This window comes from Aspergillus flavus, chromosome 8 (assembly GCF_009017415.1).
Source record: "Aspergillus flavus chromosome 8, complete sequence".
NCBI lineage: Eukaryota > Fungi > Ascomycota > Eurotiomycetes > Eurotiales > Aspergillaceae > Aspergillus > Aspergillus flavus.
The window spans coordinates 858,468-879,159 of NC_092403.1; the positions used below are offsets into that span (position 1 = coordinate 858,468).

The 20,692-nt window shown below is 47.8% G+C and overlaps 7 protein-coding genes across 7 annotated transcripts; 3 read left to right on the forward strand and 4 right to left on the reverse strand.

Annotated features, from left to right (window-relative positions):
• Positions 1–24: 24 nt before the first annotated feature.
• Positions 25–6,786, reverse strand: F9C07_12468 (putative polyketide synthase; the record flags this gene model as incomplete). The annotated part of the gene is made up of 1 exon (XM_041287611.1): positions 25–6,786. One exon carries the CDS (start codon positions 6,784–6,786, stop codon positions 25–27), a length of 6,762 nt encoding a protein of 2,253 aa, XP_041151470.1.
• A 722-nt stretch (positions 6,787–7,508) lies between these two features.
• Positions 7,509–9,032, forward strand: F9C07_12469 (putative MAK1-like monooxygenase; the record flags this gene model as incomplete). The annotated part of the gene is made up of 3 exons (XM_041287617.1): positions 7,509–7,686; positions 7,739–8,666; positions 8,720–9,032. The coding sequence occupies 3 exons, from the start codon at positions 7,509–7,511 to the stop codon at positions 9,030–9,032; spliced, it is 1,419 nt and encodes a 472-aa protein (XP_041151469.1).
• Positions 9,033–9,080: 48 nt separating this feature from the next.
• On the reverse strand, positions 9,081–10,273 carry F9C07_2287145 (mitochondrial carrier protein Leu5). Its single transcript, XM_041295518.2, has 2 exons — positions 10,070–10,273; positions 9,081–10,014 (listed from the first exon to the last, which is right to left on the reverse strand). The coding sequence occupies exons 1-2, from the start codon at positions 10,226–10,228 to the stop codon at positions 9,160–9,162; spliced, it is 1,014 nt and encodes a 337-aa protein (XP_041151468.1). The 5' UTR covers positions 10,229–10,273; the 3' UTR covers positions 9,081–9,159.
• Positions 10,274–11,019: 746 nt separating this feature from the next.
• F9C07_2287146 (putative efflux pump antibiotic resistance protein) lies at positions 11,020–13,299 on the forward strand. Its single transcript, XM_041295509.2, is given in 6 exon segments — positions 11,020–11,416; positions 11,487–11,598; positions 11,651–11,887; positions 11,943–12,734; positions 12,793–13,094; positions 13,109–13,299. The coding sequence occupies 6 exon segments, from the start codon at positions 11,216–11,218 to the stop codon at positions 13,175–13,177; spliced, it is 1,713 nt and encodes a 570-aa protein (XP_041151467.2). The 5' UTR covers positions 11,020–11,215; the 3' UTR covers positions 13,178–13,299.
• Positions 13,300–14,849: 1,550 nt separating this feature from the next.
• Positions 14,850–16,345, forward strand: F9C07_2287147 (putative O-methyltransferase; the record flags this gene model as incomplete). The annotated part of the gene is made up of 3 exons (XM_041295508.2): positions 14,850–15,153; positions 15,222–15,752; positions 15,833–16,345. Exons 1-3 carry the CDS (start codon positions 14,905–14,907, stop codon positions 16,343–16,345), a joined length of 1,293 nt encoding a protein of 430 aa, XP_041151466.1. The 5' UTR covers positions 14,850–14,904.
• A 439-nt stretch (positions 16,346–16,784) lies between these two features.
• Positions 16,785–18,237, reverse strand: F9C07_1925653 (uncharacterized protein). The gene is made up of 3 exons (XM_071508486.1): positions 18,036–18,237; positions 17,273–17,979; positions 16,785–17,175 (listed from the first exon to the last, which is right to left on the reverse strand). The coding sequence occupies exons 1-3, from the start codon at positions 18,044–18,046 to the stop codon at positions 16,919–16,921; spliced, it is 975 nt and encodes a 324-aa protein (XP_071367270.1). The 5' UTR covers positions 18,047–18,237; the 3' UTR covers positions 16,785–16,918.
• Positions 18,102–19,818, reverse strand: F9C07_1925659 (uncharacterized protein). Its single transcript, XM_071508487.1, has 3 exons — positions 19,394–19,818; positions 18,782–19,341; positions 18,102–18,704 (listed from the first exon to the last, which is right to left on the reverse strand). The coding sequence occupies exons 1-3, from the start codon at positions 19,497–19,499 to the stop codon at positions 18,429–18,431; spliced, it is 942 nt and encodes a 313-aa protein (XP_071367271.1). The 5' UTR covers positions 19,500–19,818; the 3' UTR covers positions 18,102–18,428.
• Between the last annotated feature and the right edge of the window lie 874 nt (positions 19,819–20,692).

A 20,692-nucleotide genomic window follows, 5' to 3' on the forward strand; every position in this document is an offset into this window, starting at 1 on the left:
TCATTTCTATAGTATTCCCTTGTCTTATAGCGCGGATGCCAGAGCTATAACGACCATGTAATATTTGTGCTCCGGAAGCTTCCCATCGGTCCAGTCAACAGCCTCATATCCAGCAGCCGTCAAGCTACGCTTCCAGACCTCGGGTGAGGTATAGACGTGGGTACGTCCATCTTCGAAAAGCCACCAGCCCTCGTACAGGCCAAATGTAAGATCAAGTGCAGGCCATGCTTCTCGCATTTCAAGTACCATGAGGAAACCATCTGGTCGCAATGCCTGTCGAATGTTTCTTGTCGAGTCCTCCAAGCTTCGCGTGGCATGGACTGCATTGCTCGCGACGATAATGTGCTGTTGTCCTGCTATCTCCTTACTTGGGGGCTTTTCTATGTCTTGCACGGCAAACTTCATGAATTTGTATTGCCTTCCAAGTGTGCGACGTGCCTGTGCCACTAGCGACGAGGATAGATCCGTGAAAGTATACTCAACGGGAATGTCCAACGAGCCAAGAAGTGGCAACAATACACTAGTCAGGCTTCCAGTTCCCGCTCCCAATTCAAGAATCTTCAGGGGTGTTTTGTCTATGTGAATGTGTTTAAGTGCTTGAATGATCACGTCGCGGATTGTTTCAAATCCAATTCTATTGAGTGGGTAGTTGTGATACACAGATTCGCAGAGCTTGCGGCCTTCTGGATTGCTCATCAGCACTCGATTACCATCTGTGAGTCCCGATAATGCGCTAGCAAGCTGAATGCCTGCGTGATACGTCAATTGTGTAAAATCAGCATGATCAGGGTATTTCTTTAGCAGCTCAGGCAGCATGTCTTTGCTGCTCATTGTAGGGGTAGGTGTTTCAGTACGTATGAGTCGCCCGGTTTGATCAAGGCTGACAAGCTGCGCAGTTTTCTCAAGAAAATGATAAATATAGTTCACGAAGATCGTGTGCTGAGGCTTGAAAGATATGCGGCTCAAGACATCACCAGGATTTGCGCTCCGTAATGGACAGCCGAGCTCCTCGAAGCATTCCACCACAAGTGCAGTGCACAGCCGATTGGTATCTGGAACGATATTGCTTTCGAAATTGCCCAGGCCATGCTCAAGAATCATCTGGTCACCACGACCCTTAATGGCAGAGAACGACTCTAGGATGTCCGACGCTCTCCATAGCAAGTCAAGGGGGATGAATGAGCCTGACGTACTGGACTCACATGGGGTACTCAAATATGGATCTGAGGCCTGGGAAAGCGAGGAGACCTCGTGAAAAAGGTCATCCGTTGATTCAGCATTGTTGATGGCCTCATGCTGTAGCATATCTCGAGGGATAGGAAGGCATGCTACCAAATCACGTATGGTAGTGGCTTCAAGTATTGCGACCACGTCTGGCGCGCAGGAAAAGGCGGTCTTGATCTCACCTTGCAATTCCAGCGCAAGCAGGGAATCGACGCCAAAGTCGACGAGGTTGGCATCCGGTCCAATTTCAGCTATATCCACGCCGACTATGTTGGCGATGAGCTCGGTCATCTCCGTGAGCAGGTTTCTCGTCGGTGTCTCATGAATATTCGCCTTCGGGGAAACTGTCTTTGGAGCTTCGGCTACGGCCACAGGTGTGGCAGCCGTCATAGGAATAGGTTGCAGAGTTGTGCCCAACATCGACTCGGGATGGCCAGTTTCCAGGCCTGGTGTCATGTGTTGCAATGCCCGGACGAAAGAGGCCCTAGGCGTCCGGGTGAATCTTACTCCCAGCAAGACCTGTACCAAGTCTCCACTGTCAGGGTCAAACACAAAGCTATCACTTGTATAGTCACCCGTATTCCTGTGCTTTAGATGGCGCGCCAGAACATCACATTGATCGGGCAGTGGCCGGTTTACCCAGTCGGGTGAAACCATATAGGTCTCGATTTCTGCTCCCAAGAAAATATCATCTCGGCTATGATTACTCATGCAATTGACCCAGATCCCGCCCACCTGACTGATATGCTCTCCTCGAAGCTGGTCAAACCACGCATCATTTTGTGGTGTTTTAGAAAACCGACCGGCACTCTCGTTACCCCGACCGACCAGCCAACGCAGACTGCGGTACTGCTCTCCAAAGTCAACGACGTCGCTGAACGCCCTGTATATACTGCGTCCCTGCAATATTTCCACGTCATTGTCCCTTGGTCTAGCGTTCAGAACGGCCAAGCATCTCTCATGATCCACCATGCGGCTGAGCCGACGGAATTCCGCCTGGTATGAAACGTCCTTCGGGTCTCGCATTTGCAGGCGTCCGGTAGTGTGGACAACGCGAGGCGCAACCATAGATGAACCAACAATTTTCCAGTCCCAGAATCCATTCTCTTGATCTTCAAATTCGATAGACAGAACACGTGAAGAATCTAGACAGATTGGTGCGTGGTTGATCGCGTCATGGACTGTGGCGGTAATTCCCTTCGTAACCCAGTCAGGGTGAAGACTGAATAACGCACCGATAGCCAAATCCGCCTGCAACATGCCAGAGCAGATTCCAGCTTTCTGCGCGACGATATGACTGGATATTAGGGATTGGTATTCCTTGGATGCCGTGATGATGTTGAAACAAGGTTGCCTCTTGCCCTTGACGTGCGAGTCCTTATACCCAGTAAACAACCATTTTTGGTTTGGATCAGCTGTAGACTCCGAAGCTGGAATAGTGCTCTCTGCCCGCACACGATCCTTTATTTGTTCAATAAGCTCAACCGGAGATCGAAGTTCCACCCAATGCTTTTCTCTTTCAAACTGGTATGGGGGCAAGACAATGGTAGCGTATTCGGCCGTCTGGATGGCGTTATGTGGCCAGAACGACAAAGACAGCCCCTCTTTCCACAAAGAGGCTGTCGCCTCGGCGAGATTGCTGAAAGCATCAGAATCATCAATATGGACAGGCTGGAAATGACAGGACGTCCGTTGAGTGGAATTCAACGCTCGCTGGGCCATGACAGTGATTGTAGAGCTAGACCCTGCCTCTAACCAAACACAGTTCGGATGGCCCTTCGCGATGCGTTGCACAGCATGGTGAAAGAATACTGGTTGTCTCATCTGTTCCGCCACATACTGCGGGCCTAGAAGTTCAGCGGATGATCTAGCCTCTGTCGTTCGCTCAAGAGGAATCTTTGGCTTCTTGAAGGTGATACTTCCTCCCACAGCTTTAAGCCCAGAGGCAATTGTGTCGACGAGACTTGAGTGGAAGGCGTTCGTCACTCGCAGTGTCTTACTGCGTATCGGAGGAGAGGTTTCAGACAGAATATCAGTCACGATGCCAATGGCCTCTTCAGAACCTGCCAAAGTGAAACTCCTAGGACCGTTGTAGCACGCAATACTTGCCGGATGGGAGCCAGTGTACACCCGGTTGGCCTGAGATAACAGTGTTTGCACAGCAATCTCGTCCGCTTCGACCGCAAGCATGGCACCGGGGTCAGATCCCCACGAGTCTCGGACCAACTGTGCTCTTCCTACCACCAGCTTCACAGTATCCTGCAAAGACAGCACGCCAGATATACACATCGCAGTAATCTCCCCGAAGCTGTGACCAACAAGTGTAGCAACTCGCTTTGATAACCCAGATTGTAACCAGGACATTGCGCAAGAATATTGCATTGCAAATAGCATTGTTTGCAAATGTTGCTGGTCTTCTACTGGTTCATGGGAGAAAATATCAGGGAAGATACTTTCAGCCCCTAGTGACTGAACTGCTCGGTCGCATTCATTCAGATGATATTGTAAAACCTTCGTACGATCGTACAGGCTACGATCTAGCCCGATGGCTCTTGATATCTGGCCACCAAAACAGAGAATAATTTGTCGCTCAGGCTGGCAGGGAGTAACCATTGTATCCGCCTCTGGGCCAGGAGACAGAGCCACTATTTGCGATAACGACATTTTCAATTCATCTAGAGAACCACATGTGAATGAGAATCTGTAGGGCAGCAGACGGCTGCATTGACGGTTAATGTTGAATGAAAGGTCGACGAGGCTAATACCGGTGTGAATGTCAAGGTATTTAAGAAGCCGTGCGCAGTTGGCCTTGACTGTGTTTATGGTTCGCCCGGAAATGCAGATGGGAACATTCATCAACTCTTCTGAAATACACTGGTCATGTGACGGCTGGGAGACTGGAGATTCGGTGACAACCATGACCACATTACATCCACTGGCACCGTAGTTGTTGATCAATGCTGCCTTGCGTGTAGCTCGCCAGGGTTGTAGAGCCTTCGCAATCTGCATCGTGTCGGTTGGTTGTATGAGGTGATTCAGTGTGGAATGACTTGCCTGAGGTGGAATGTACCCGCTTTGAATTGTAGCCAAGACCTTTATGAGCGCAACTAAGCCAGAAGCACCCTCTGTGTGGCCTATGTGACCTTTCGCAGACCCGATATACACTGGCTCAGGCCTTTCAGGCCCTTCCAGGGCCTGACGAACACTTTCCCACTCAGCAGGATCCCCCACTGGCGTACCTGTCCCGTGACATTCCACCACTGATATGTCTGATAGATCTACCTGGGATTTCTTTATAACAGAATTGAAAAGGTTATATAAAGAAGGTGAGTTCGGAACGAAGATGGGTGTGTGGTTCTCATTCTGATAGACTGATGACTTGGCAATACATCCAAATATCTGATTGCCATCCGCCAATGCATCGGAGAGTCGTTTCAAGAAGACAAAGCCCACAGCTTCCCCCCGGCAGTACCCATCTGCACTGTTATCAAATGGTTTACATTGGCCTGAGGGACTGAGAAAGCCGGCAGCTGCTAAATCCTGGAAGGCAAGAGGGTCAGTAATGACGTTGACCCCTCCGGCAAGAGCAGCATTGCAGTCACCAGCCAAAATAGCTCGACAGGCTGTATGAATGGCAACACCAGATGAGGAGCAGGCAGTATCGAGAGTCATGGCGGGGCCTGTCCAGCCAAAATGATGAGCTATCTTGCCGGCAATGAGACTCCGCATAGTTCCCGTGATGGAGAAGGCATTTGCGCGATGGGATCTGACGTGGTTTTGATAATCATCCAATGTTATTCCCAAATATACACCAGTATGATTTGCATCAGTCTCATCCCGATCCATTCCTGTGGTGGGATTTCGATCGCTACAATAGTAGCCAGAGCTTTCAACGGCTTGGTAAGCAGCCTGCAGAGAGAGCCTTTGCGCTGGATCCATGTTGGCGGCTTCTCGAGGGCTCTTCTTGAAGAATTGATGGTCAAAGCTGTCTATGTTGCGCATCCAATTGGCATACCATTTGTAAGAGGGATCCCAGTCACCTTCGCGCCACAGCGTATGAAATTTGACTCGATCAGGTCCAACTAGCTCGTGCTGGGAGGTGCCAGTTTGTATCATGCGCGAGAACTCGTCTACGTCGTCTGCACCAGCTGTTTTGATGGACATGCCCACTATGGCAACCGTACTTTCGGTCGAGAGTGAAGGCTCGGCCTGTTGGTGTTGCTTCCCTCGAATCTCATTGTCGGGATTCGCCATATCTACAGCTGGGAGCTGCTTCACGGGCGTATTCTGGACATACTCTGTTTGTTGCGTTGGAATGTGAGAGGCAGGTGGAACAAGGGATGGAGACACAGGTGTGGTGAGCGCAGGTGTCATAGCAGCAGGGGTAGCGGCAGTAGTGGTTGGGGTAGCAGAAAGCGTTGATGTATCGATACCATTGGGAAGAGCATCGGAATGACCCAGGCGTGAGACATGAATAAATCTTGCACCCAAGGATGTTGTCAAGGATTGAGGGACACACCGGTCGGGGCCGAATGCGACAACACCTTGAGTCGAGTTCCTATGAGATAGAGGTAGCGATGCAAAGGTCCCATACCAGTTACACTCTGCAACAAGTGTGCTTTGCACAGCTAGGTCGTGCAGACTACCCCGGTCAACTGGAGTCCCATGGCCGTCGTTCGTGTATGTCCGAAGGGCGAGGTTCGAGATATCCCCTAGCTGTAAAGCGGGAGTAACTTGGCAAATCTCACGAATGCCCTGGGCAAGCGATTTGTTCTCACTGCTAGGAGAATGAATGGGCCCTTGGATGGTCGACTCGGCGACTGTCAGTCCCGCTCCCTGAAATTGACGTAGAAGACTGGACCGAATCCATTGGGCAGTTGTGGTGATTGTCACTCGTCTCTCATCAAGCCAAACAGAAATGTATGCTTGTGGGTGTACTAGGCTGATGGCCCGCTTCATTTGTTCACATTGTTCGGGATTACGCCACGCTGCAACATAAGATTTTGCCTTCCCATGTCGTGCGTCCAGCGCATCCGTAGCTGCTCCGATCATCATTGCCAAACGAATTGAAACGGAGCCATAACGTTCAAACTCAGAGCGAGTACGACTGCTGGCAACAGCGTATGCGGTCAACTGCCCTGCACACAGGCCAATGGCCTCAGAATTACACATTTCGCCTTCTTGAAGCTTGGAACTAAACTCTTGGAGTGGATCTTCACATCCTGGGTTCTTCGCTTCAACAAAACGCCAGTACTCAATCAAGCCAATAATTACCACAATGGGTAGCAGAACAGTATTTCCCAATTGAGATGAGGTCTCATCCGCATTGAATCCTTGTCGAAGCCAGCGGTGGAAGTCCTCCAGTACCTGCCGGCCTGGGAACGAGCCATCGATGGATGGCAATTTCTTTACTAAGAGATCCCAGTAGTCGGGAAGCCCGGAAACTGCAGCAAGAATCCACTCCGCGCCTAGGTTTTGGTCGAAATAGCATTTTAGGTCTCGAATCGAGTTCCAGTTATGCTCAGGCGTGAGTGTGCCGAAAAGAAATGAAGTGCCCTGCATGGCTGTCGTGGATTCAAAACAAGAAGAAGTAGTTTGGATAGCAGATACAAGTTGTCATTCAGGAGGCATCATGCCAGAAGGAGCATGTTAAACCAACCCTGAGGCTCTTAGATGTCTCGTCTCCTTCTCTCGTATACAACCGAGACAAACTAGAAAGGCTGGTGGGTCTGCCATCACACGTAAGCTGATGCTGCAAATCCTTCGGTCATGTAACTATCTGCCCCGCCGCTAAATTTGACATCGCCGTCACGCTCCATCGTCTCAAATCCTTCCGGTCTTTCTGGCATCAATGTACTTTTGCTCTCAGACGGTGGGGTAACGTTCGAGGGGTAACGCTTGCCACTAGATGCGTCTATAGTACTTTCCACGTGCGCAGTCGTGCCCATGAAGGCCAGTCTGGTCGATCATCTACCTACCGGTTGGCGGGCCTAGAGGCCCTGACCTGCACAAGACATTAACTAAAGAGGTAATACGAACGAGCTACAGGTATCGGGAAACGTTCGACATCATTCCCACGTGAAAGGAAAGGGCAAATCAGGAATTAGCGTTGTTGCGGATGTCGGCTGATTGAATCAATGACATAGCGAAGTGCTTACCTGGGGATGATTAACTGAGAATGCGAGGTCTATATTTCAGCATCCGTTCATCCAAAACATTCCCCGCTGCCGTGTACACTTCCCTCAGTCGACCTCAAAGCACTCGTGCATAAAGATCGATCAACCATGCCAATTGCTGTCACAACTGGGACGGGTGCCGATGGTATCGCAGCTCCAGGAAGCTCAGGGATCAAGGTCCTTGTCATTGGCTGTGGGTTTGGGGGAATAGCAGCGGCTATAGAATGTTACCACAAAGGTCATGAAGTAGTTGTATTCGAGAAGAACTCTGAAATAGGAGGACTGGGTGGGTTACTGCAGATGATGATGCATTACAACGTATATCTAACAGGTCGCAGGGGATACTCTAGGAATCTCGCAAAATGGCACTCTCCCGATCTATAAATGGGACAATGGAATGGTTCAGCAGAAAGCCGCTGAAATCTGTTGCAACTACGCAACGCACAAGATCCATACCAGCAAGGGAGAACTGCTGTTGAGTCACCCGATGAAGGGCTATTCTGCCGGATCAGGGTACACTGGACGACGGGGCGATCTGTTGTTATGCATGTTTGAATATTTTCAAAAGCTCGAGATTGAGTTACATCTGAATGCCAACGTCAAGGAGTTCTTTGAGACAGATGACTCTGCTGGAGTTATCGTTAACAGCCAGCGGTGGGAAGCGGACGCGGTGATCTGTGCGGATGGTGTTCATTCTGCAGGGCGTCATTTTGTGCTGGGTAAGGAAGACCTTCCACGCCCTAGTGGGTATGCCATCTATCGAGCCTGGTTTGTTCCAGAGCCGTCGCTACGTGAAAACCCAGCAACCTCTTGGATTCCGCTTCCCGGTGGCGAGGACACGGTGATGAACTTCATCGGTCCCAATGTGCACACTCTTATTGCAACAGTCAAGCGCAATACGGGCATTACTTGGGTGCTGACACATCCCGATGAGTATGATATCGAGGAATCATGGACCCACCCTGCCAAGCTTGAGGATGCTCTCAAGGTGGTGGAAGGTTGGGATCCAAGAATTGCGGAGATTTACAAAATCACACCCCCCGATCAGTTGTTCGATCACAAGATTATCTACCGAGATCCTCTTCCAACCTGGGTCTCTTCCAAAGGCCGTATAGCTTTGATAGGCGACGCCGCGCATTCATACGTTCCTACCTCTGCTCAAGGAGCAACTCAAGCTGTTGAGGATGCCGCCACAATCGCGGTCATGTTGGAGCTCGCTGGGAAATCGCAGGTTCCACTCGCTTTGCGTACTATGGAGAAAATGAGGTAAGCCATGTCAGCACGCCTATCCAGTGGAAACATTAAACATAAGAATTTAGATATGAACGGTGCAAGATTGGGCAGTTGATGGGTCTAGAAACCCGGGATATTTGGGTTAAAACAGATTGGGAAGCAGTGAGAAAAGACCCGCAGCTTCTTGCGCAACCTAGACCTAATTGGCTCCTCAACCATGACCCCCAAGCTTACGCATATGAAGAGTTCGAAACTGCAGCTAATTCAGTTCTTACTGGGTGCGCGTATACGCCAAGGAACATACCGTACGAAGGTTCCAACCACCGTGCAACGGATTTCGAGGACGAGAAATGGGGTGATAGACACAAGGAAAGTCCAGATATTGGCGTCAAGGTATAAATGAAAAAAGAACAAAAAAAATAAAAATAAAAATTAAAATAAAAATAAAAAAAAAAAAAAAAAAGAAAGAAAGAAAGAAAAAATGAATATAAACATTTTGTTGAGTCAGGAAGAAACAATGGTATCTTTACTCGGTAAGGCCCAATAGTCGTTTCATTCGATCATAGACGTAGAAACTCGTCGCCACCATGGGAGCCATTTTCACGTAACCAATTGTCAGGCCAACATAGAAGCCCTTGACTCCTCTCTCCATAAGTACGCGACGAGCTGTCTCTAAGATTCCTAATCTACTGCCAACCACGCTTCCGACTTGCATTCGTCGCCGAAGGATATCGATGGGGTAAGCAACTGTTTGAGCAACAATGCCAGCGATTGCACCGCAACAAAGCTGCGCAACTGCCGTCAGTCGAGTTGATGATCCCTTTTCAAGAGCATAAGGCGCAAACAAAGGTGAGCGCAGCTGATCTCTCATTAAATCGTGGGTTACGAATGAGGTGCCGGCATAGGGAAGTATGCCTAGCATAGTCGGGCCAATTCCTTGATAAAGATTTAATAAACTACCTTTACCGCCGCTTTCAAAGTAAATTCTTCGACTAATCCTGAACCAAGAGGAATGCCTGTGCTGTTCTGTTTCAAAGGCAAGACGGATACGGATCAACTCAAGAGGATATGTAAAGGCGGTGGAGATGGCACCCGCCGTACTCCCGCAGAAGAATCGATGAAACGGTGTGTCTCTCTTGGGTGATATGATGATTACACGTTGGAGTTGTTCGTATGCCAAAAAGTTAATACCAGCATATGGAAAAACGCGGATCAGACTCGCCGCGTGGCCTTTGAAAAGTGCAGGCACCCCATGGCTCGTCCGAATATGACTGATAGCCTCGATGAAACCATTCCACCGGGTTGAATACGGCAGGAAATGCGGATTCGACGTTTGAAAGAGAATCTTGATTCTCTCCATCGGAGCAACAATCGTCTTTGCCTAGATACACCTTGCGTCAGTGATAGACCCTGAATAGTGAGAAGGGAAAACTCACTGCGCAGCCTGCAACACCTCCCGCTACTCCATTTCTCCAATCAAAACCCCGGTTTCGGCTGGAATTGTCCGATTCTAAGCCATGATTATCACGGTGACTGTTTCTTGTCACATTGGATGAATCTTCTACGAGCGAACCAGAAGGACTAGTGCCACCCATTCCGCGAGAATGAGCAGTTGACGATCGGAGGGATTGTGGGGCTGATTTAGAAAGTCGAGACCACCTACGGAGACAATAGTTATCCAACTACGCTAGTGTATGGCACGTGATGATTAGCCAATAGGGTTCCCCTCTGCACTGCCCAGTGACTCCCCATTGGACCACGTCCAAGGGGCTGAATGTATGGGCAAATCCACACAACCTGGCCATGGCAGGAATGACCGCCAATACAGACCGGACATTGCACGGCGTTAAGGTGATCCCCCTTTTACCCCACCGACCCCACCGGTGGGGTCATGATCCACAGATTAACCGGGAAGGACCCGCGATAAGCTTATCGCCTTCAAGTCTTTCTCTCTTTCTTGACCCCTAACTCCGACAACTAAACAAGGGTCTCTGTGATATTAATTGTATGGATCAATCTAGGGTTATGATCTGGTGCCACTCATTTGCCAGTGTATTGACCTGCTGGCTATTTATAGGAACTTAACCGAGCCCGGTTTGTTATTTTATATATATCGCTAAACGGGTGCTTCTGTGGTACTCTTTCTTATGTCTTAAAAGGTTACATATACTCTGTACGTACTGTAGTAAGCTGGGATCTCTTTTATTAGAATAATCATACAACCTTTTCTAGGTGGACAAGTTAGTAGATGACGGAATTGAGTTAAAAATCAAACGACCGTGATACCAAGTTCTATTAAGCATACCCCTGTACTTGGGTTACTGTACGGTTCAGTTCATAATTTTTCTTTTTCTTCTTTTTTCTCACGGATTTTGTCACGCCCGGAGCTGGCTATCTCCGGGGACAATGAATAGTATTTTCTTTTTCCTCTCGTTTATCCCCTAACTCCGGTCACTGGAGTATGTTTTGACAACTGCTAGAATTCAAGTGTGCGAGCCTAGCGTATTCTAGAATAAAACTCTTTACCCTACCTAAATGATTCTCTGAGCGCCGGATTTGTCTCCACACCATTACGATTCAAGATGATAGTTGACGCAAGTGCTGATCACGCTCCAGAGCAGCACTCGCTTCATGAAAAGAAATCTCCCGGACTCCAGGATACAAACCTCGACCAGCAATCCTCAACCTCGCCGAGCGATGAAGGTGAATATCCGACCGGCTTACGACTAACTTTCGTTGTTGTTGCTTTGATCTTGGCGATTTTCTTGACTTCTTTAGACTTCGTGAGTTCGACGTTTTCTTTGGGACAATCCCACAGGGTTTAGCAACACTTACATAGATCTTTTCCCTTAGACCATTATTGCGACAGCTATTCCACGTATTACCGATGACTTTCATAGTCTTGGAGATGTGGCTTGGTATGGGTCGGCCTTTTTTCTGGTCACTGCTGGCTTTCAAACAGCCTGTAAGCTTGATATCCCTTTTATCGTCTTGTTCCCACTAACAACAACCAAAAGGGGGCAAGGCATATCTCTTCTTTAGCCTGAAGATCACATTTCTGCTGGCGATCTTTCTTTTTGAAGTGGGAAGTTTGATCTGTGGAGTCGCGCCTTCCTCGGTAGCCCTGATTGTCGGTCGTGCGATTGCTGGCTTGGGAGCTGCAGGCGTGAATACAGGATCCTTCACCCTGGCTGCGTTTTGCGCACCACCCCAGAAAAGACCTATCTTCACAGGATTAATTGGTCTTTCTTATGGTGCGCTCAAGCATAACACTTACTGACTTGCTGACCGAGCTGATTTAGTCTATAGGAATTGCATCGGTCGTGGGACCACTTCTTGGGGGTGTCTTTACGGAAAAGGCCACATGGAGATGGTGCTTCTACATCAATCTACCAGTAGGCGCTGTGTCAGCGATCTTCATTATTATCTTTTTCCAAAGCCCTCAAGCCTCGAAGTCTACGGACACCTCATCCTTGTGGTCAAAGGTGATGCAGATGGACCCCATTGGAACTTTCTTGATGATGGCCTCAGTGACCTGCTATATCCTCGCAATGCAATATGGCGGATTGACGTACCCTTGGAACAGTTCAGTTGTCATTGGCTTAATCGTCGGCTTCGTGGCAATCTTAGCCGTTCTCTGTGGGTGGGAAGTATACATGGGCGAGATGGCCATGTCCTGTCCTCGCTTGGTCAAGAAGCATGCAATTCCCTCGGCAGTGGGCTTCTTCTTCTTCGGTTCATACATCGTGGTGATTTATTATCTACCAATTTACTTCCAGAGTATTGATGGCACTTCCGCCATTGGCTCGGGTGTTCACAACCTGCCTTTTATCCTTGCGGTGTCCATTTTCACGGTGTTGAGTGGCATTTTGATTTCCATGACTGGCTATCCCGCACCGTTTGTTATATCAGGGGCCGCAGTCGGCACGATCGGATGTGGCCTTTTATATACATTCAATATCGGTACCAGTACCGGTAAGTGGATTGGCTACCAAATCCTAGCCAGTGTCGGGAATGGATTTGGAGTCCAAGTTCCGATGATCATGGCCCAGGGAAATACAGAACCGAAAGACATGGCGGCGACAACTGCGATTTTAATGTGTAAGTTGTTTGTCTCATCCCGTGTACTGTTCGAGATCTAACTCGGTCATCTGTATAGGCTTCCAAACTGTCGGTGGTGCCTTTATGCAATCCGGTGCCCAAGCCGCATTCGCCAATCGCCTCCTCATTGAACTTCCCCGAACGGCGCCGGAGGTTGATCCCTCAGCTGTAGTGGCTGCGGGAGCAACAGAGCTAAAGTCCTTTGGCTCCAGCTTGCAAGGAATCCGCCTCGCTTACATGGATGGAATCAAAGTAACCTTCGCATTCGCATGTGCTTCGATGGGGGTGGCTTTCATCTTGGCCTTTTTCGCTCGGCGGGCAAGAATTGGGGGGGAAGCTGTAAAGAATGCCATGGCTGCTGCGTAGATCCACAGTTTGGCGTTTCAGCTCAAATCTTGTGCCTTGGTGCCTACAGTACTCCAGCAATCCTCGCGTGTGGTTGAAAAAGCCCAGATATCTCTGTACCATAGACTATATTGGATTCTTCTGCTTCAATGTATGTTCACATTTGCGCTGGCAGACTATTTTAAGAGATTTAATAATATTATAATGCTTCCATTGAGTGCTATGCGACTCGCCTTGCACATTTCCCAACCTGAGACATAGACTCATAGTCTTAGACCCTTCCGGAGTCTAACTAGAATCGACTTAAGGAAAGTATGTACCACATACCTTCTCATTTTCCTGAACCGTAGACCATAAGAAAATTTGGTAGTTTCCAGTTACTGTAATATCTGCATAGTCAATTTGGACACTGTGACACACAACACCTTTTGATAGCTATAGCAAAACTGTATTAATAAATCCGGTGTACAAGCAGATACACCAAGAAAATATTATATACCTTTCCAAAAGATGGTGTGGTAACTTTTATATTTACGTAGTAATAATGATAGTCACGTCAATTCGACTATCATTTTCTTTGCTGAGTTAGAGATATTAACATAGTTATGAATGAAAGAATAATCAAGTAATAGTCATCTTACATACCAATCATCACCTATACAAACCTTAACAATTTTCTTCCAAAGATTTGCTCATGTATAATGTCATACTGAAAATATGCCTCAAATACTATGTAGATGTTTTGACAATATGGTGATCAGAAATCACTCATTACCCGACTGATACCTCGGTTAAGTCACCTTACTTCAGCTTCAAGCCTAAAGTGTACATCGAAACATTTCCTTTTATTACCGCTAGTTTCTATAGCGATTCTTGGAGCGGAATCCGGCACCATGACCTCGGTACATGCAATTGACTTTCCATGGTATCCCTATCATACAGTTACAAGGATCACTTGGCTAACGTGAGCGCTAAGATTAGCTGCGACACGACCAGATAAGACGATTTAATTTACGTTCTCATATGATCGCATCCAGGCCTTACTCTATATTCCACCTTGTTCATCCGTGGGGTCGGTGGTGGGGAGGCAGGAATGACAACGTGGTGGGGGAGGGGAGGATTTGGGAGCTTCATGTGGAACAAAAGTACTGTACATCCGTACATTCTGGTATTGGGTAAGCCTACTAGTATACGACGAAGATGCGATGCGCCATCACGGCCCAGCAATAACCTCCGGGCAGGTTCGTACCGGCTACCCATCTCTTTCTCCGTGCCCCCTCTTCCTTCAGGAGCCCCATCTCTGAATCCTCCTCTGGGTCATTGGCCGAGTCACCTATGCTGGTGGGGTAACGCGGAGGTAGAAAGAAGTCCGATGTATCTAGTGCTTTTGTAGAGAGACTTAATTCTGACGTGAGAATTTGTGCGATATTGAAGGAACGTGTTGCATTGTATGGTGATGGTAGGATACGCTTTGACCAGTAGAGAACTTGAAGTCGGAAGGTAATCGGTCTGTCTGGTTTAGATAGATGGGGTTTGGGGGTAATTTACCAAATGGGACAAACCTTTACAATACAACATGAATAATATGAGCGTGTATGTATGATCGTGGAAGTGCAAGAAATTGGGAAAAGGGCAAGCAAGTAGAATCCCAGCATACTACAGGATGCAGTGCCATGGGACGTGGTCCTCTCCGATCTTACAATATAAATGTCCCATAGAAACCCCAATGTAGCTACAAGAACCAGATTATATCACCTTTGTACCTACCTTCACGACATACAAGGGAGAATATCCTTCTGTTTATTTCCAGCCCCAACAGCACAAGATGGCGTCTCCAAATCGGCTGACTGTCTTATCCAATGTTATCGCGGAGAAGACGAAAGTAATCTCAGATTTCCTGGCCTCCAAGGGAGTTGAGCCTCCCTCTTTCGATGTCGACGGGCAGGCTGACTATGCAATTTCGGCCGACGACAAAGAGGCCTATGAGGCTCGCCTGGAGTTGATTGCAGCATCAAAGGAACTCTATGCTCTTTCCCATGGTCCGAAGGATCATATTCGAAACATTTGTTGGGATGTAGGTTTGGGCAATTGTCACTTGCAGGGCAACCCAAAACAGGGAACATCACTGATGTAAATGTGCAGGCTATGGATCCATTGTCCCTACATGCCATTTGGACCTTCCGGGTCCCACAAGCTGTCCCACTGAATAGCAAAATATCATACGAAGACCTGGCTGAAAAGTGCCATCAATTGAGTGGAATCTTCGTACCACTATTCACCTTCCGACGGATCATCCGCCACGCTATAACGAACCGCTTCTTCTGTGAGCCAGAACTTGGGTTTGTTGCCCACAACCGCGCATCGCGAGTTCTTCTCGAAGAGGAAACCTTGGATGCCTGGGTGGGTCTGTTTTGTAATGACATGTGGCCTGGCTTTGTCTACACCGTTGAAGCCATGAGGAGATGGCCCGGGAGTGGGGAACCGAATGAGACGGGTATCAACGTGGCCTATGGCCATAATCTCAATTGGTTCGATCACACTTCCCGCAATGACGTTGTCGCCGACAGATATAGCAAGAGTATGAAGGCACACGGGGGTGGTGTTGGATTTGATGTCTCGCACACCGTGACCGGCTATCCATGGGCGGATATTGGTGAGGGGACGGTCGTTGACGTGAGTACCATTCTCCTAATGGCCATGTGAGCAATAAATTGGATTTGTTTCTGATTTTTCCAAATCTTGCCTTGTTTTAGTGTGGAGGAAGTGGAGGTTTCGCCTCGATGGCGATTGCAGAAGCACACCCCAAGCTGCACTTTGTCGTTCAAGATCAAGAGCACACAATCACAGAAGAGACAAAGGCTGCGGTGCCACAACATCTCAAGCCCAGAGTTAGACTTGAAGTGCATGACCTGTTGAAACCACAGACCGTAGTAGCAGACGTCTACTTCTTCCGTTGGGTCTTTCATGGATTTGCCGAAAAGTATGCTATCCAGGTTTTGCGGGCTTTAATTCCGGTGCTTAAGAAAGGAGCGAAGGTTGTCATCAACGACGGCGTGATCCCCGAGCCCGGTACCGTCCCATGGATGGAATATCGAAGCATTAGATGCATGGATCTTTTGGGCATGGCAGTGAACAATACCGGTGAAAGGGCTTTGGATGACTGGATAGGTCTGTTTGAAGCGGCTGATCCTCGATTTAAGTTTCTGAATGCCTGGAAGCCCCCGAAAAGCACAATTTGGTTCATTGAAGCCGAGTGGCAGCCGTGAAGCTGAGGTTATTGTAAGGCGCCTGAACTGTTCATATCGTCCTGACAGGCTCTCAACATCGGTGTTTCACGCCCAAGTCTCTGCCTCAAATGAAATCATAGAACTACAAACAAGTTGAATGCCAGTTCTCGGAAATTGAATTTCAGGGTTTATACATACGTGCATGTATATGCATAAGATTATCGCTCGCTGCTCAGATGTCGTCAACTGCATAGGTTTCAAGTATTTAGAATAGCAAGGAAACGTTGGCTTATACAGAAAGATAAAAGGTTTCATTCTATGAACGATGGTACCTGAGAACACCATGATATGAAGTAAAACAACCACAGGAAAGAGCTACTACGTCTAAGGCATAGAAGACTAGAACTCACTAGGTAGCACCTCAAAAGCTTGACACGGTACTGGTCACAATATATCCAAATATGTAAATTAGTAGATTTCCTAGGCGATTCTCTTCCCGTACGGTCATGTTGATAGATCAAAGCAGCTCAATCAATTCTATGGGAATTCAACCAGGTTCACTGTCTATGAGTCTATACAAACCTGGAATTTGAAGAAAATTGGCTTTCAAGGTTAGCCTCTGAGGCTATCCGCGTAGCCTTTCAAAACCTCGGCAATAATGCCGTACAATCCAATTGTAGCGCTATTTTTGAAGATCAAGGACCAGGCATAGACCAGTTGTATCGAATATGGCTTGGACGTAATAGCTGGATCTAGGTCTATCTCCGCCAGCGTTTCTTGTATTGTTTTTAAAATGTCATTTTCCTCGGAAGATCGATCTGATATAGCGCGACTCAACTGCTCCCTCGTCCAAATGCTTAGAAACAGACCTTTGGAATTGCTTTCGGTTAATTGTCGTTATTACCAGTGAAGGGGCGGATGAGTGAGTAAGGAGGAAAGGGGGCTGGAACAAGTGGAATTACTCACAGCATTCCAAGGAATAGGTGTTGAATAATAATTTAGAGTGCCATCCAGAAATGGATCCTGCCTGGGCCATTCCCATTACTATGGATATCTGAAGTGCTTCAATAGCACACCAAGCAGCCTTCACACATGTCCTCGAGCTTGATATGTTAACTTGGATATCATTTAACCTGGAAGTAATACTTTGCACGTTTCGGGTCGTCAGGGCCGCCCGCAGGGGCCTGAAGTTTCCACACAGTCGCACATGAGCCTGACGATACAACGAAAGAGCATTTGCCGCAATCACCCCACTAGGGTACCTGGGAGAACAATGAAACTCGGGGTTCTGCTCGGCGCACATCCGCCACCTAGTTAAAGATTCCTCAATCCGTTGTACGTGCGCTGGTAATGAATCTATAAGCCAGTTGTCCTGGTAGAGGCTCGTGAGGTGTTTGACAATTCCATGTAATGTCAGATAGGATCCGAAAATACTCAGGCGAAGCGGTGATGCACCCTGGCCAGACATAATATGGGCTAAAGCGGTTGAGAATTGAATAGGGGGTTTGGATATGGACTTTCGTTTGTCCAACCAAGCTTGTGGAGATATACTTGTCCATTCAGATTCTTCGCAAGGCAGAAAACAATCATTAATGTCCAGGCTCCAGGAGTAACTTGCTGTGTGAAAGGTGGCTCCTAGGGCACCCAGATAGACGTATACTGCGCAAATTGTTCTTATGAGTAGGGTTAGACACGCTTCCCATTTCTAAGATAGGATACCTCCACGCACCTTACAGTCATTTCCGAATCAATCCACTTCTGCCACTGCTGTAGAATATCATCATTTCCACCGTCTGATTCCGGCGTGTATGGAGAGACCTTCCTATACTGAATGCCCTGTGAAGTAAATCATGTATTAGTGGCCTCGTTTTGAGTAGACACCGGGATGTAAGAATGACAGAGAGCGGCAGACTAGAAGGCTGCACAATAGTAGCTTCCAAACAGTCAATTCTCTGGTTTCCTTAGACATACTTCAATCAAAAGGGATGCTAATGATGCAGACTCTTGAAAAGTTCGAAAATCGCTGTTTTTCGTCCCGTTTGCCATGATTAACAGCAGACACTGCAACACCCATAGCGGCTCGTCTGCGATAGTGAGTGGGCTCAATTCAATCTTTTTCACATTAGGGAGTGTGCCTCAATACTAGTTGTACTTCGCTTACATGATTCTTGATGCACATCTGGGCAATGCAATGAAGTGAAGTTGCAGTTGCATCATCGTCGTAATAACTGGCGCCAATGGATGCCATCGCAAAGATCATACAAGGTGGAGCGAGCTCTGCTTTCCAGGTCGGCATATGAATACATGGAATGTAAATGAGAAAGCACTCGGCGAAAGCCCTCAGTAATCTCTCCAACGTCAAGCGGCTCGGAATTTTGAGGTCATTCAAATTTTCGACCTAATAAGTCAATGGTCAGGTACTAAGTAGCGAAAGTGGGTGGTCGCCGTTATCCCAGGCATCAAGTCAAAGCTTACTGGTCTAACAATATTGAGTGTGGAAGCAAGATGATGCCATTGTTGCTCTGAAGCTAGCTGATGCCATTGTTGTTCTGATATGGCGAAGGAGCCTTTCCACTCCAGTGACTTTACCACCTGTGATGAGGATGCTGTGCTGGTATGGTTGTCCAAGGGAGGTGTGAGGCACCTCAATGCCAGATTGGCACCCGAATCTCCTTGTGACATCTCTTCCAGATTGCTCGGGATGGAAGACATCAGATCCTTTGGGAAGTTGAGAGATGGGGTTGAAGAGCTTACTGTCGGGGTATCCACGAAGGTTACAGGGCCGGTGGCAGGAGGGTGCGTCATAGAGATCAAGGACTCAGTATCATTTGGTGCCATGGCCGATGAAGTGATGGGGCTAGGTGTTCGCCTGGACCTGGGATGCATAGACATCGACTGCTCTTCAATGCCGTTCCCTTGAGTATGATGTTGCGGGAAGGGTCCCATATGGTACCTTGCGTGGTGCCTTCTGAAAACATCCTGTCGAGTAAAGGTCGCATGACAAAGTGTACATCTAAACGGGCGCTCATTACGATCTAGAGATCTGATTAATCTGGTTGCTCCCGCCTAGTGGGTGGGTCAACATACGTGAGCGCTCATGCCTGGAAAGATGCTCCGATCGGGCGAATGCACGGGCGCAGTAGGAACACTGTTTATCACGACGCGTAAGGCCTAGCCCTGTATTGGCACTCATTATTCTGGACTGCTTCAGACATAGAGTTGCAAGGTTTCTTGCCAGGATCACTGATTTTACTTCCCGGATCCCGCAGTTTTATTTTCCAACGTGAGCTGCAAGGAACAAAGGCCCCCGTTGTCAGGTGACGTGGATTGAAGCAGAAATCGAGGTTCCGAACATGTAAAATACTACCAATTTTACCAACACCAATGCAACATATTTCAGCCAATTGCATTTGTCTAGTCTGGTCAATCTGAGTGTATTTGCCGCTTTCATGATTTGAGTCCCTCTGTACTTTACGGCCTCGAGAAATCTGTATCTTTAGATACTCTAACCCGTCGATGTAGGTATCGGGCTATCTTAATTTATATATACAACAACTACCACTATCACCACTCCTACCGCAGGTGCAATCCTCTTTATATATGACTATCACCGCTAGTACGACCAGATCCTAATTTGTTTACTAATTAATCACCAAATTTGACATTGATAGAATATACGGCGTATTGTATTATGGAGCACGTGGCTTGTAGGCCCACGCCGAATGAATTCGGGCCGCCCCGCCCTCCCCTCGAGATAGGATGTAACATTTCAGGTTTACTCTCTAGAACTAGTGTCATACTCTTGCTACTGTAGGGTCCAAGCAAATGCTGTCTGGTGATTCAGGATAAGCACTAGTGGTATGTCTCAAAGTAAGCTTTGAGTTTTGCCGAAGAACCCGGGGCACGGGAAGATTTAGTACTTTTTGGATACTAAGGAGAATCGCCATATTAAATACCTATCCTTACTATTGCAGGGGGTTTTACGAAACCTTAGGAAGCCGAGGTAACACATGTTGGATAATTGATTGCGACAGATGGGTCTCGGTCAAGATTCCGCGGGCAACTTCCGCGAATGGACTATTGACTTGCTCACCAGCCGTGGTCAGTTCGACATCGACTGGTTGCGTAGTACGTACTAATATAGCACTGCTGTGACTATTAGATAGGTATCATCTCCATGATATACTAGCTTTTAACTAGATTTAGCTAGTCTGGTCACGAGACGGTCACTAACCTCATTCGGAGGATGTTTTAACTGGAATCCAGGCGATGGCAGCTTATTCCGTATTTTAGATTGGAATCATTCTCTCTGGCACACTCCAACTTTTAAGGGTCAATGCACCCATCCTCCGATCGCAAAGCTTCATTTCAAAGGGGCCCGAAGAT

Bases quoted from the DNA above. Each gene is read 5' to 3' on its own strand.
- F9C07_2287146 (XM_041295509.2), top strand. From the start codon at position 11,216: ATGATAGTTGACGCAAGTGCTGATCACGCTCCAGAGCAGCACTCGCTT. The intron at 11,417-11,486 runs GTGAGTTCGACG...CTTTTCCCTTAG, and splicing joins TCTTGACTTCTTTAGACTTC to ACCATTATTGCGACAGCTAT. The intron at 11,599-11,650 runs GTAAGCTTGATA...AACAACCAAAAG, and splicing joins TGCTGGCTTTCAAACAGCCT to GGGGCAAGGCATATCTCTTC.
- F9C07_1925659 (XM_071508487.1), bottom strand. From the start codon at position 19,499: ATGAGTGCCAATACAGGGCTAGGCCTTACGCGTCGTGATAAACAGTGT. The intron at 19,342-19,393 runs GTATGTTGACCC...TCAGATCTCTAG, and splicing joins TTCCAGGCATGAGCGCTCAC to ATCGTAATGAGCGCCCGTTT. The intron at 18,705-18,781 runs GTAAGCTTTGAC...TTGACTTATTAG, and splicing joins CACTCAATATTGTTAGACCA to GTCGAAAATTTGAATGACCT.
- F9C07_1925653 (XM_071508486.1), bottom strand. The intron at 17,176-17,272 runs GTGAGTAATTCC...GCAATTCCAAAG, and splicing joins CACCTATTCCTTGGAATGCT to GTCTGTTTCTAAGCATTTGG.
- F9C07_2287145 (XM_041295518.2), bottom strand. From the start codon at position 10,228: ATGGGTGGCACTAGTCCTTCTGGTTCGCTCGTAGAAGATTCATCCAAT. The intron at 10,015-10,069 runs GTGAGTTTTCCC...AGGTGTATCTAG, and splicing joins GAGGTGTTGCAGGCTGCGCA to GCAAAGACGATTGTTGCTCC.